Genomic DNA, 12,491 nt, shown 5'->3' with positions numbered 1-12,491 from the left:
CCCCCCCCCCCCCCCCCCGCTTAGCCACTGGAGCAACGTCCCTCAGCAGAGCCGCCTTCTAAAAAGTTCCGATTTTGTGCTCCTCTTCTCTATCACTTGTCAGTAGCCGGCTGATGGAGGCCCCCTCCCCCGCCATCTATCTTCCCTAATATCGCCTCAGATTCAATTCTCCGCACATCCTACCTTCCAGAAAGTGGTTGCTTTTCTGTTCAGAGAGTTGTTGCTATTCTTTTCTTCGATCTTCTGTTGAGTTCGTAGGTGTTCAGAATGGTTTGATCCCTATCTAGCTGAATTCCTGGGACCATACGAAATTTAGGTCTCCTATTCCTCTGCCATCTTGCTCCTCCTCCCGCATTATATATTTCTTAAGGACACCGTGTTTTCCAAATGTCTGAAGATAGTTTCTCTCCTAGACATAAAGTATAAAAGCAAATTCTCTATTCCTAGTTTGGCTTGCCTCTAAGTTTGCTTCCTTCTTATGTTGTAAAGAAGTTTTGATATATATTGAAAAGAGTATGATGTTTTTAAACTGGTATCTTTACTGACAACAATATGTAAATATAAATTCATAAGCAATAGTCAGCAACCTAGAGTCTAATCCAATTGTAACAAGGTCCAATGCTTTCAATAACTCAGTTCTGGGTGATTGGCAAGATTGAATACATATTTTAAAATAACATGAAGGATGTTGACTAAACATATTTAAACCCTATTCTTCTTTCTTAAAAAGCATATTATCATATTACCATTGAATAAATTATTCTTTTCAGAACTAGGGAAATCCAATTTTAGGATTTTAAGTTCAATAGGGCCACTGGTTCTTACCAAACACCTGTTACTTCCTCTTTCCTAAAAGTCAGTCCAAACTCTAGTGGCATATCAAATAAAACCACAACAGCCACTTTTATTTCATTTCAGGTTACTTGAGAAGGTTGATGCATTGGTGAAAAATTGGGTTATATTTCAGGAGCATAGAAGGGAGAAAAAGACAAAAGTACTAATTAACTTTGAAATCCATATATTTCTGGGATGATGAATACACAGGATAATACGGTAATCCCAAATGTCAAGCTCATTTTCACCGAACTTCTAAAAATTTTTAATAATGCTTTAATTTTTCACCTTCATATAAGACTCAAGGTCCACTTTTAACAAAGGTCTCAAAAAAGCCCAAATGCAAACTCAGGTATCATGTTTTTAAATTTAAAAAGTGCAGTGTGAGCAGCCCAGGTATCAGGTATCAGGTCTCATTTTCATACCCTTGCTGTGCTAGTGGCACTGTAGAGAAACCACCATAAATCATCTCTTGGCTGTATACAATTAATTTTATGTTCTGTACTTGTGTTCCTCTATGTTTTTATGCTGTTTCTATTTATATTTGATTTTTGAGGTCACTCTGGGTTTGAAGTAAAATACTCAAGCTTCATATTAAAATATCACTGGGTGTTATTATAGTATAAGTTTTAATAACCAAATTCAGGGTCACCTTTTCCCACAAGTTTTAACATTAGCTGTCAAAAAGTGTCAAAAGAAAAATAACCTGTAACTCCCTAACCTTTTTAAATAAAAGAAGATATTAAGTGCGTTTATTGCATAATTTCTTGAAGGGTAAAACATTTCTACTATCATTGCATATTTTCACAGTGATTCCTTTATCTTATTTATTATTACCTTGGAGGTGGTTTCAGACGTCATCAGAATTTTTTACCACTTAGCTGATTTATAGTAAAAGAGGAAAAAACCTTTTTTAATAATTTTCAGAATAGCTATTCTTCCAGACGGAAGTCTACGGATCCTAAATGCTTCTAAATCAGATGAGGGAAAGTACGTTTGCCAAGGGGAAAATGTCTTTGGTTCTGCTGAAATCATAGCCTCAGTATCTGTAAAAGGTAAGAAAATGTGGCTAACCGTGTTATAAGCATAGTTTCACAGCTTTGTCAGAAAGCGAATAAATATAATATGCATGTAAAATGTGTTTACACGTATGTGTGTGCATGCTCCTATTGATAAGATACATTGCAAACATAGAACTAACACAGCCAAATTGTCCCTTTCCATTATTTAGAAGACCATGAAGGAAAGAATACCTTGTTGGTAAAAACTTAAATATTTTGCTTTGAACAAAATATGTGAGGAGATAAAGAAAGTTTTCTGAAGTTTTACTGGATGTCTCAAAATTTAAAAGTATTCCAACAGTATAAAACTATATCTCCTCTATCAAGGTTAAATTTAACATCAGTCAGTAATATTCCTTTGTTATCACTGCAACTGGGGATCTGGGGCAGAAAGGAGTAGCAGAAGGAGGACATGAATATGTGGTGTCAGAGTGTGTATCAGATATATGGTTACCTGACCTGCTCTTTGGTGTTTGCATCAATGGAATTTTTTAAACACTCTCATTTTTTAGTGTTATAAGTATTGCCACTTAAATGTTTCTGTTAGTCTTCTAGTTCTAACATGAACTAGATTTTGGCCTAGAACATTTTTTGAGACTACATATCATTTTTTCATACCAAGAAAATCTCATATGTTAGACAGAAAATCCCATCAATTGGCAAAGAAATATTTTTCACAACTGAACTCTATCTTCAATCAACTTTTTCCACGTGGGCATGTATTATATAGTGAATCATACCTGGCTATAAAAACATAGAAATGTTAACTTTTCTTTTTCTTAGGAAATAAAATGTCTTTAAAATAGCCAGCTCTCTGATATTTTAGAATATTTTTAGAAAAGAAACAAACATTAACAGAAGGAAGGAAGATAATTTAAATGATAACTTCTTTTATAGTATACATTATGGGAATCCAACTCTATCTTCTAGTCTGTGCCTTATTGTGCTAAACAATCTTTGTTACAATGAAGCAATGCTGGATTCACAGACATTTTTTAAATAATAACAAAACATTTTTCTGTTAATCACAAGTTAAATGGGATATTTAGTTACTCAGAACATTCCATTTCTTACAAAGTTAAACTACAATATGCTGTGATTATCTGATGAAGACAGAGTTTAGAAAGCCACAGGGAATATCTGACTTCTAGAATGTTAGTATTTACATTCCTTTTCTGGTATTGCACTTTCCTATCTGACTGCTTAGAAAGATGTTGCATATTAAAGGATCTTATCAATGGTTAAGAATGGTTCTTTTTTCAGCCTATGCTATTGCCAAAAACAGAGATAGAATAGGAAAATTAACCTAATTTTTAATCATTTGTGCCAGTTTTCTTGAGATATCTACAATCAGGAATCTAATTAGGAAAAAAGACTAAATCAAAATCTATCTCCATCACCTCCCTACTTTATTAAAAAAAATCAAATTTTAATTATTGGATCACTAGCTTAAGTAACAGCAGTATTAGCCTTTATTGGCTCTAAACACAATAACAGTGTATCTATTTTTTAAAAAATTTAATTGAATCATTAAGTAATTAAACACACACATTTTTTCCTCAAAAAATTTTTCCCTTCAAAAATTTGCCTTTTGTTCTGTATCTCAACTAAGTGATCCACAATTTATCAAGAGTGATTATTTTATAATCAGCTAGCGGTGCTTTTTCTATTCATAAAAGGGTTTTGTAGACTATAAAGCAAGTGTAAGTTGGTATAGTAACAATATTATATTTTTATCTCTGTGAAAATAGTAATTTGAGGAGAGGTGCTTCCTATAACCTTTAAAGAAGTGAACTCACCTGCACTATTCTTCCTTAGATATGTTAATATTTTTTATTGTAAAAATCTTTTTACTTATACTTAATGATCCTTGAAGGTAGATAGGGAGGCTACAGCTTCTTTTTTCTAATTTTCCCTCTTCAGGAATGCCAAATGCTTCTTATCATTACGTATTTTCTTGTCTTTTTTGTCCAAGTTTACTTCTTAATAGGAATAGTAACTTTCAAATCATCAGTCCCCTACACAAGTATAGTAAAATGCCCTAACATACAAAAAAGGTAATATTTCAATTAATAATAGTTTACTTAAAGATGTATCTAGAGCAACCGCATTGAATAGATTCTCTAAGTTTTTCTATTACTTAAAATAGAAAATACAGGGAAATATTATGTGTTGATTATGTTAATTAATGTATTTTTATTTCTATAGAACCTACAAGAATAGAACTTACTCCTAAAAGAACAGAATTAACAGTGGGAGAAAGCATTGTCCTTAATTGCAAAGCAATTCATGATGCTAGTTTGGATGTCACTTTCTACTGGACACTAAAAGGACAGCCTATTGATTTCGAGAAAGAAGGTGGACATTTTGAAAGCATCAGGGCCGTAAGTTAATACACTTTTATTTGTTGAGTACTAATAATTTTTAAAACTTACACGCAAATGTAAAACTTTATCTATGAAATGCTAAGGAAAAATAGGAAAAAAATCAATTTGATTCAATTACTTTCATTATTATATGTTACGTCAAATTGAAAGTATTTTTTTAAAACCCAGTAAGAAATTGGAAATACTTCATTATGCAAATCTGGTTTCTTTCCACTTTTATTTACTTGATTAATATCATCAATATTTGCCCATTACTTCTTAGAAGTTATATTGCTACATACTAGTGTTATTTAAAGCAGTCTTACCAGTAATTATGATTCAATAAATAAATGAAATAATCCTTCCTGTCCTACTCCTCAAGAAATAGTAATTTTGGAGATTCTTTAATTCCTCACAGGAATTAAACATGAGTGTAGATAAAGCTTAAACATGCAACCAATAGTCAAAAATCCACACCAGCCTTAGATAAACATTCACAGGTATATTCGTTTCTTGTCTATCAAGTCCTTTTTTTGTAATATCTATGTGGCAATCAGTTAAATGAAGTGGGAATCTTTTGAACCAAATCCTATAGTATAGAACACCACAGTGTTCTCAATAAAGAAGTGAAAAAAGACCTCCTTCCCGCACACTCTTGTGTAACATAAAAGAGTGACATAGTGACAAAGCGAGAGAGAGAAGGAGGATGGAACTAGGGTAATCGAGAGATATTTTGGCTGAAATATCCTTTTATATTGGCTAAAGAGATGAATCCAAATGTAATTTATGCCTGCAAATCCAATTTAAAATGCTTCTCTATACTTATTAATATCCATTTATTCTTCTCTAGACGCTTTGGGAAGCACTAGAAAACCACAGCTGTAGTAAGACCAAATATATATAAAGCTCAGTTTAGATTGAATTTCATTTTACAGGTAATATAATACAGTGAAAAAGTCCTACACCCAAAGTCAGGAATTTTCTGGGTCAAGTCCCAGCTCAATCCCTAATCAGCTTTGTAACAAAAAGCCAGTCACCTCGCTTTCCTGGGCATTAAAACTCATAGAGAAGTGAAGTGAATGAGTTGTACCAGAAAATTTCTAAGGTCCCTTCTCACTCTAGAATTTGATAAATTTATATTAGTAGAAGAATGAAAATGAGCTATCTTTGTTGCATTTGCCAGTTTAACTAAAATTAAACATTTTCTTCTACATTTATCTTTTCATCCTGATTTACTTTGAAAATAATGTGAGAGACTATATATGAGAAACAATTACCAACTGCATTATTTAGATCTAACCAAATAAATTAATTTTAATTATTAATGGTTATGTTATATGTAAAATAATTAGATCATGTTAAATTAAACTCATTTTCCTCTAATTTGTGACTTTCCTTTTTCCTTTACATGGGGTTAACAATTCCTTCAAGATTGTGAACAAATAAAACAGAACCAGAAAAATGTGATACAAAAATATCACATTTGAAAACAAAAAAATATACCATCAAAAATATATCTTTTTAGGATTATCCGTAAGCATTCATTTTGGGTGATCAGCTGTATAAATTAAAAATATGTCTAAAATGAATATTGTTTTTTTTTTTTTTTTCATGTAAACAGTTCCCTTCTTTATTTTAAAATACCAACAAAGAAATTAATCATCCTGGTAAAATTATCTGAATTCTTGTTTCTGTCTCTTAAACATTACCGCTCTGGTTTGATATCATTCCTTTGTAGCAATAAATATTTTATCTTTTTCATAAGGTTGGGAGTTAATAATACCTGCTGTTTCCCTCTTTATATATATGCTATTCTTGCCCTGAAGTAGTATAAAATTGACTCCTTACTCCATGCAAACTTGTATGGTTACAAGCCATGTTAAAATTAGGCTCTGTATTATAGAAGTGATAAGAAACTATCGAATAGAAGAAAAAAGTAAAGCAAATTACATACTGAGAAGTGAAAAAATATTTAGCTTTAAGGTAATTGAGCATATAACACACCCAGTTAAAAAAAATAATAGCTATTGCTTTGAATTTTAAATTAAAACATCTATAATGAAAATGTTTCTATTTCCCTTGCCCCTTTTACTTACTCCATGTTCTACAAATCCAAGAATTTGACTGATTTGAAGTGAATCCAAATTACTAAAGCCACTGTTAAAAGGGTCCAAGCAATCCATTAGTACATATATAAACATTTAATCCAATTCATCCGTCACTTTTTTGGCAATGATAGGAATTAACTAAATGTGGCAAATTAGTGAGGCTATTCTTAAGATTTTAATTTCAGTTCAGCTTTACAAGCTAAGTGCTGTGGAGGATCAAAGTAAAAGACACAGAGAACCTTGTGCATATGGCTGGCAGGAAGAGTTGGAATTTGAACCTGACCTGAATAGGTGGGATTCTGCCAGATGGCGAGGAGAATAAATGTATCTCAGACAGAGAGAGTAGGTAAAGCAAAGACAGACAGGCAGAAAAGTTTAGAGCATGTTTCAGGAGCAGTGAGGAACCACTGGCCCTGACGGCACCGTGAGGGCACATACTACACAGTAAGTCAATATTTTTTTAATAAATTTTTTAAAAAGCAGCAGAGACCTTATCATAAAAGGCACTGATTTTCAAGCCATGGAATTGGAGTTGTATTTGGAAAGTAGCAGGGACTCATGTGATTCAGATTTGTTTTTTTAAGAAGACAATTCAGACAGCTCTGGGGAGCAGGAATTATACAGCTTGTGTATTTTATATTCATTCTGGTTAAGCAATGAGGAGTTGACCATTACAAGCGTTGGCCTTAAATAACCATCCTATTATCAAATAAGGCATTTGCAATTGTGTTTTGACATAATGGCTTATGTTGGTCAGAGGTCTACAGGAACCTCTTAATACTCTCAGGATATCTGGACAGCACCTGAGCACGGCCAGGTAGCCCCAAAGCTGCAGTTGCAGTCTTAATGGAGAACTGTAGTGACCAACTGTTTTTAATAGACTTGAAATTCCTAATTGTTCATTAGAGATGTAAGCTTTTTTCTAATCTTTATAATGTGTAAAGAACAGTTGCACTGAATATATGGCAACCTACAATTTTCTCTGTTTTTTGGAAGAGAAAAACTCAAACATTTGTAATCAGGATGGTCTGCTAAAGAAGAATTGCCCTTTCCATTGTGAATTCTCTCAACATGCTAAGTTGTAACTAAATGGACAACCAAATAAAAGTGCATTATTTGAATGGTCCTTCATATTTACCCAATTCTCTGGTTGTAACAATATAACCGGAAGGCATAGTAGGGATATTCAACCCCATTTTTTTTAATGAGAAAACTAAAACATAAGACTTTTCCAGGCCACATGAATACTAAATTAGGGTGACAAGATTAAATACAGTGTGATTTTTGGAACTGCATTATTTATTGGTTCTTCTTTATAAAGCTTACCTTTTCCATATTCATTGATCATATGTGTTCATCCCTTGTCTATAAACTGTGGGAAATAAAAATAAAAGGATGATTTGGTTCTAGTCTTTAAGAAATATAAAGATAACATAGAATATTAAGTAATTCAAGAAAAATATGACTATAAAGAAGCAATTACTATTTTTTTCATTACAGCCAAATATTCTTGGAAGCCAGAAAAGAAACAGATTAATGTGAATTTTTATCACTGGAGGGAAACAAGTAAAAGAATTAATTGAGCACTTACTATATGCCAAGTACTCAGCTAAAAAAAAAAATATATATATATATATAATACATATATATTATACATGCACACACACACAATAGCTTATCAATTCCTCATAACAATTATATGAAGTAATATTATTTGAGGAGAAGGTGCTACCTGACTTATATCTCATAAGGATAGGAAAAGAAAAAAGAGAAAGGCAACCTAAGATGGGAAAAGATATTGTATCTCAGGGCTGTGAGGGATATTGGAGATTATAGAGTTTGCCCTAGGTTGATACTCCATCAGTATATTGGTGTCTGATGGAACATTTTTAGTGATGAGGAACTCACTCCTACGAAATAGTCCACTCCATTACCAACCAGATCTGATGTCAGAGCATTGGGAAATAGAAGGAACTATGATAATCTGTATACCAAGCATAGGAATCATTAAGGAACATACCTGGTTCATATCCATGGTTTTTGTGGAATATTAGATACATAAAAAGGGACTAGAATACAAATTCTTCAATGTCATAAGGATTTTACACTAGCTGAATAGTTCTAGCCTATGTCAATCTTCCTATTATGGTTACTTCTGTTCCTAGCTTATCTTCTTAGTAATTAACATCTATTTCCTAAGCATTGTAAAATCTCAGAATGGAAGACAGTAAGTGCTCAATGGGTTCCATTCTCTTTCCTGATGGATCAGTGTTAATGTTGTAAAAATGAATGAAATCATCAGACGCATTGCCAAGGTTTGCTAAGGCACAAAGTTCTGAGGACCTCTCAAGCACGGGCTGCATCCTCTTCTTCCTCATATTAGCAGGTACAAATCGTGGAGGCCTTTGTAACTAATCAGATAATGTATGAAAGGACAGAGGATCAGTAACTCTATCAAAGGCACACATTTTCTTTCACTCATTCTACCCACTAGTAATATTTGTACTTTAAAGTAGTATGTCCTCCTGAACTCTGAGCCCTGTCTTCTCCCTGCCTGACAAAGGGCTTGTCCTTCCTCATCACTTGATTACTTGCCTCCTGGATCTTTGTGTTGCTGTGAATCCCAGCATCCTGGTAATCCACCAGCTTTCTGTTCTCGGCTGTAAACTTTTGACTGGCACATATTTGCTTTATAACCTCTTTCCTAATCTTTCATCTAACTTAACAAAAGAAGTCACTTTGTCATTTTAATAGGACAGAATAATCACCAATCAAATCTTGGTCTCTAAGAAGGAGAGAGATTATCCTCAAAGGCCTTAGAATTTTCAGACCATTCTAGGAAAATGTGCCACATCCATTCTCCCTACTTGTCTGTGTTAGAGAAAAACTCCTGCACCCGCTCACTATCTTCTCAAAGTAGTAGTAGTTCCCATAGCAAAAAAGAATGCCCATTGTTTTTAGTATGTGTATATGTTTCATGTAGTCCTATGAACACGAACAAAGTATGCCATTAAAATCTATTATTCTATAACGCTTTATATATTCATGAAACAAGCTAAACTGTGGGATCCCTAAAAGCAGAAGCTAATATGCTGTTTTATTTTTCATTACTTTGCACTATGGATGTCCCCAGAATAACCGCTTGGTCAACATTTGCCGAATGAAAAAATAATTTGATGTAAAGCATTTTCTAAGCTTAGCCAACTATTGCATTATTTCAGAAATTTTTGATATAGTTAAGTATGGCATAAAATGCTGTTAAATCCTGCTATTATAACAGAATAGTTTCTTTGCTTTTTCATTTTTGACACAAAATTGGATGTTCACTTGAGCAAAATTTGGAATGGAATGAAAGGTGACCTCTAAGACAGTTGATTATTGGAAGACCCTTCCCTAGTCCCTGGGAATGTCATCTGAGTAATCTGTGGGTCATAATACCACCAGGATCGCAGCTGAGTGGTAACACCATGTTGATGATCCACCTCCATTTACTCTGATTGGTAGGTTGTCCCACGAAGCAAAATTTGAAGTGAGCCTCCTCATAATTGGTCAAATGTAGCAAAATCAGGTAATGCTTCCATTATTACACATAAAAAGACAGCTGTAGCCATCCAAATCACAAGCCTCACTTTGTTCATTTAAATATAGTCCACAAAAACAAACTTTCTGGGTGTGGTATTATGGTGAAAATACAGAGCTTTTTTGTTCATTTAAAGGTCCATTTTTGACAGCTGTTTTATCTTTATGATACATTTACATAGCATATGGGTGATATGAAAAGTTACTAGTTTCTCTTCAGTGTTTTTTAGTGAACAACTGCAAGTTTACTTTTTTATTATTGTTTTTCTGAGAGAGAGTGAAAAGAAAAATAAAGCTTCTTGATAGAGAAAGGCAATTTTAGTGTAGGCCATGCCAGGAAAAATCTGATCAAAAGCCTATGTTCTGTGATCTCTGAGGGGATAAAATACCACACTTTCTAGAGATTCTCATCAGAGCCAGTTGGGATGTTTCAAGTTATTGGATTGGGAAAGGGGGGAATGAGAAATAGAAAACACTCCTTACCTCTTAATAGAATTCGCTTTCCTGGATTGTAACTCCATAAATTAAATATGCTATTAGCTCATAAAGAAGTGCTTACCTGAGGAAATAAACAGATAAACAAACAAACAAAGAAGTGCTTACCTGTCTAGGACTCCATAATTTTTTCCTTTTGGAAGTTTTGTTTTTGTCCAAACTTATTTTTCCATCCCATGCATGTATTAACTCAGACTGTATTTCTATAATACTATATTCTCCTTGGGTTGTTTTTTTTTTTAATCCAACCAAAGGAAGAATTTAATCTGGAATAAAGTGCCTGTTTCTTTGGAAATGCAATCATTGGTAGATCCCAATAGGTTTTTGAACTATGTCATTGATTCAGTGACGTTTATTAAAATAAATTTTCACCTAATTCTAAACCATTTTCAATAATGAATTACTTAGACTTACTAGTTTTTACAAACTTCTGATATAAATTTTCACACAAAATAACACTCCAAGTATTTGGAGTTTCATTTCAGAATTTCCATTGTATCTATTCATTATTACTCTAAATTTCTATCAATTGTCCTGCAACTGTACATTGATGAGTAATCAGTGGATCTTGACTCTGGAACTACTTCCCTGTCCCAATCTAATAAAGTCTTATTTTTATAAGACAGCAAATATCTTTATAAATTATCTATGTACTAAACAGCTTAAAATAAATATGTAAACAAAAGTCTCTTTAAATCATAAAACTGTAGTTTTCCAGGTGTATGAAATGAGTACCTAAATGATCATCAAAGCCTAATACTCCTTTTCTCAATACTCCAGTTTTGCACACAGTGTTTGCTTTTATTTATTCTTTAAGAGGATGCTATTCAAATCTCAACAATTTTTTAAAATACCTCTGTCTTCCTCTTGTTTTCTTGTATTTCTCTCTCTTTCATATTCATATTGATTTGTGGGCCTGCTCAAATGAATTGTATTAGGAAGGACAACTAATTGTGTCCATTTTAACTGAAGATACCTTGGGCCATTGGGGCAGATACCATGGTGTATTGCCCAAATTCTCCTTTCAAAATTGAGGTACTCCTTTCCTAAGCCATTCAAACTATCGGTGGTTGCTAACTCTCACCAGAGTCCCTCTCTGGGAATTGCCCTCAGCCAAAAAGAGATATCTGACCCAAGTTATGACCCAACTCTCCAGTCCATGCCCAAGTGTAGGGATGATGAACGCTTAGGGATGATTATAAAGGATAAGCTGAAACCTTTGCTATGAATGCATTATAGTTAAACACCCCCTCTGCTCAATTCTAGTTTCTTCATTTTTTCCACAAATGTTGATCCCAAAGTCTTCCTTAATGGAGTCTTCATCTCAGAGACTGTTTCTCTGAAACCCTGACCTGAGACAGCCACAATGGCCAATGCCACCACTAAGAAAGCACTGGAAACAGAGATGGGTAATAATAAAAATAATTATAATAGCTCTCATCCACTGGATGCCTACAAGATAACTGGCAACATGCTAAATTTTTCAAATGTTATTTCACTTACTTCTCACAAATACCCTATGATGTAAGACTTGGTTTTGTTTTTATTTGTGGTTTTGTTTTTCACAAAAGAAGAAAAGGGAAATAATACTTTAAATTTCCTACTTTCTCAGTAAGGTTAGTGTTAAATTATAGTAAATATCCTTCATTATATTTAAAATTTGTGGGTCAATTATTCTCATTGCTGGGAAGATTTGCATATATTAATCTTAAAATCACTCACTCCTATAAGGTTTATACTATGATTATGTGGTTACATTTATACGATGCAAGTTTTTTTTCCTAATATTTGTAAACTTTACTATCATGAGCCATCTCCTGTCACTTTGCCAAAAATATGTTTCTGTTATGTATATATTTTTTTTTTTTTTTAAAGATCTTATTTATTTATTTGACAGAGAGAGACAGCGAGAGCAGGAACACAAGCAGGGGGAGTGGGAGAGGGAGAAGCAGGCTTCCCGCTGAGCAGGGAGCCCAATGTGGGACTCGATCCCAGGACCCTGGGATCATGACCTGAGCGGAAGGCAGACGCTTAACGACTGAGCCACC

The 12,491-nt window shown here is 33.5% G+C and overlaps 1 protein-coding gene across 7 annotated transcripts in view; it reads left to right on the top strand.

Annotated features, from left to right (window-relative positions):
- CNTN5 (contactin 5) overlaps positions 1 to 12,491 on the top strand; it is a 1,357,780-nt gene that overhangs the window by 1,201,664 nt on the left and 143,625 nt on the right. For all 7 annotated transcript variants that reach the window (XM_032426178.1, XM_032426172.1, XM_032426174.1 and 4 more), the window contains 2 exons: positions 1,762 to 1,889; positions 4,104 to 4,279. In XM_032426178.1, the coding sequence (XP_032282069.1) occupies positions 1,762 to 1,889; positions 4,104 to 4,279 (304 nt within the window). The remainder of the gene's footprint in view (positions 1 to 1,761; positions 1,890 to 4,103; positions 4,280 to 12,491) is intronic.

The sequence above is a fragment of the Phoca vitulina genome, unplaced genomic scaffold, assembly GCF_004348235.1.
Source record: "Phoca vitulina isolate PV1807 unplaced genomic scaffold, GSC_HSeal_1.0 scaffold34, whole genome shotgun sequence".
Taxonomy (NCBI): Eukaryota; Metazoa; Chordata; class Mammalia; order Carnivora; family Phocidae; genus Phoca; species Phoca vitulina.
The sequence above is the reverse complement of the archived record's forward strand: the minus strand, read 5'-3'. Positions and strand labels throughout refer to the sequence as shown.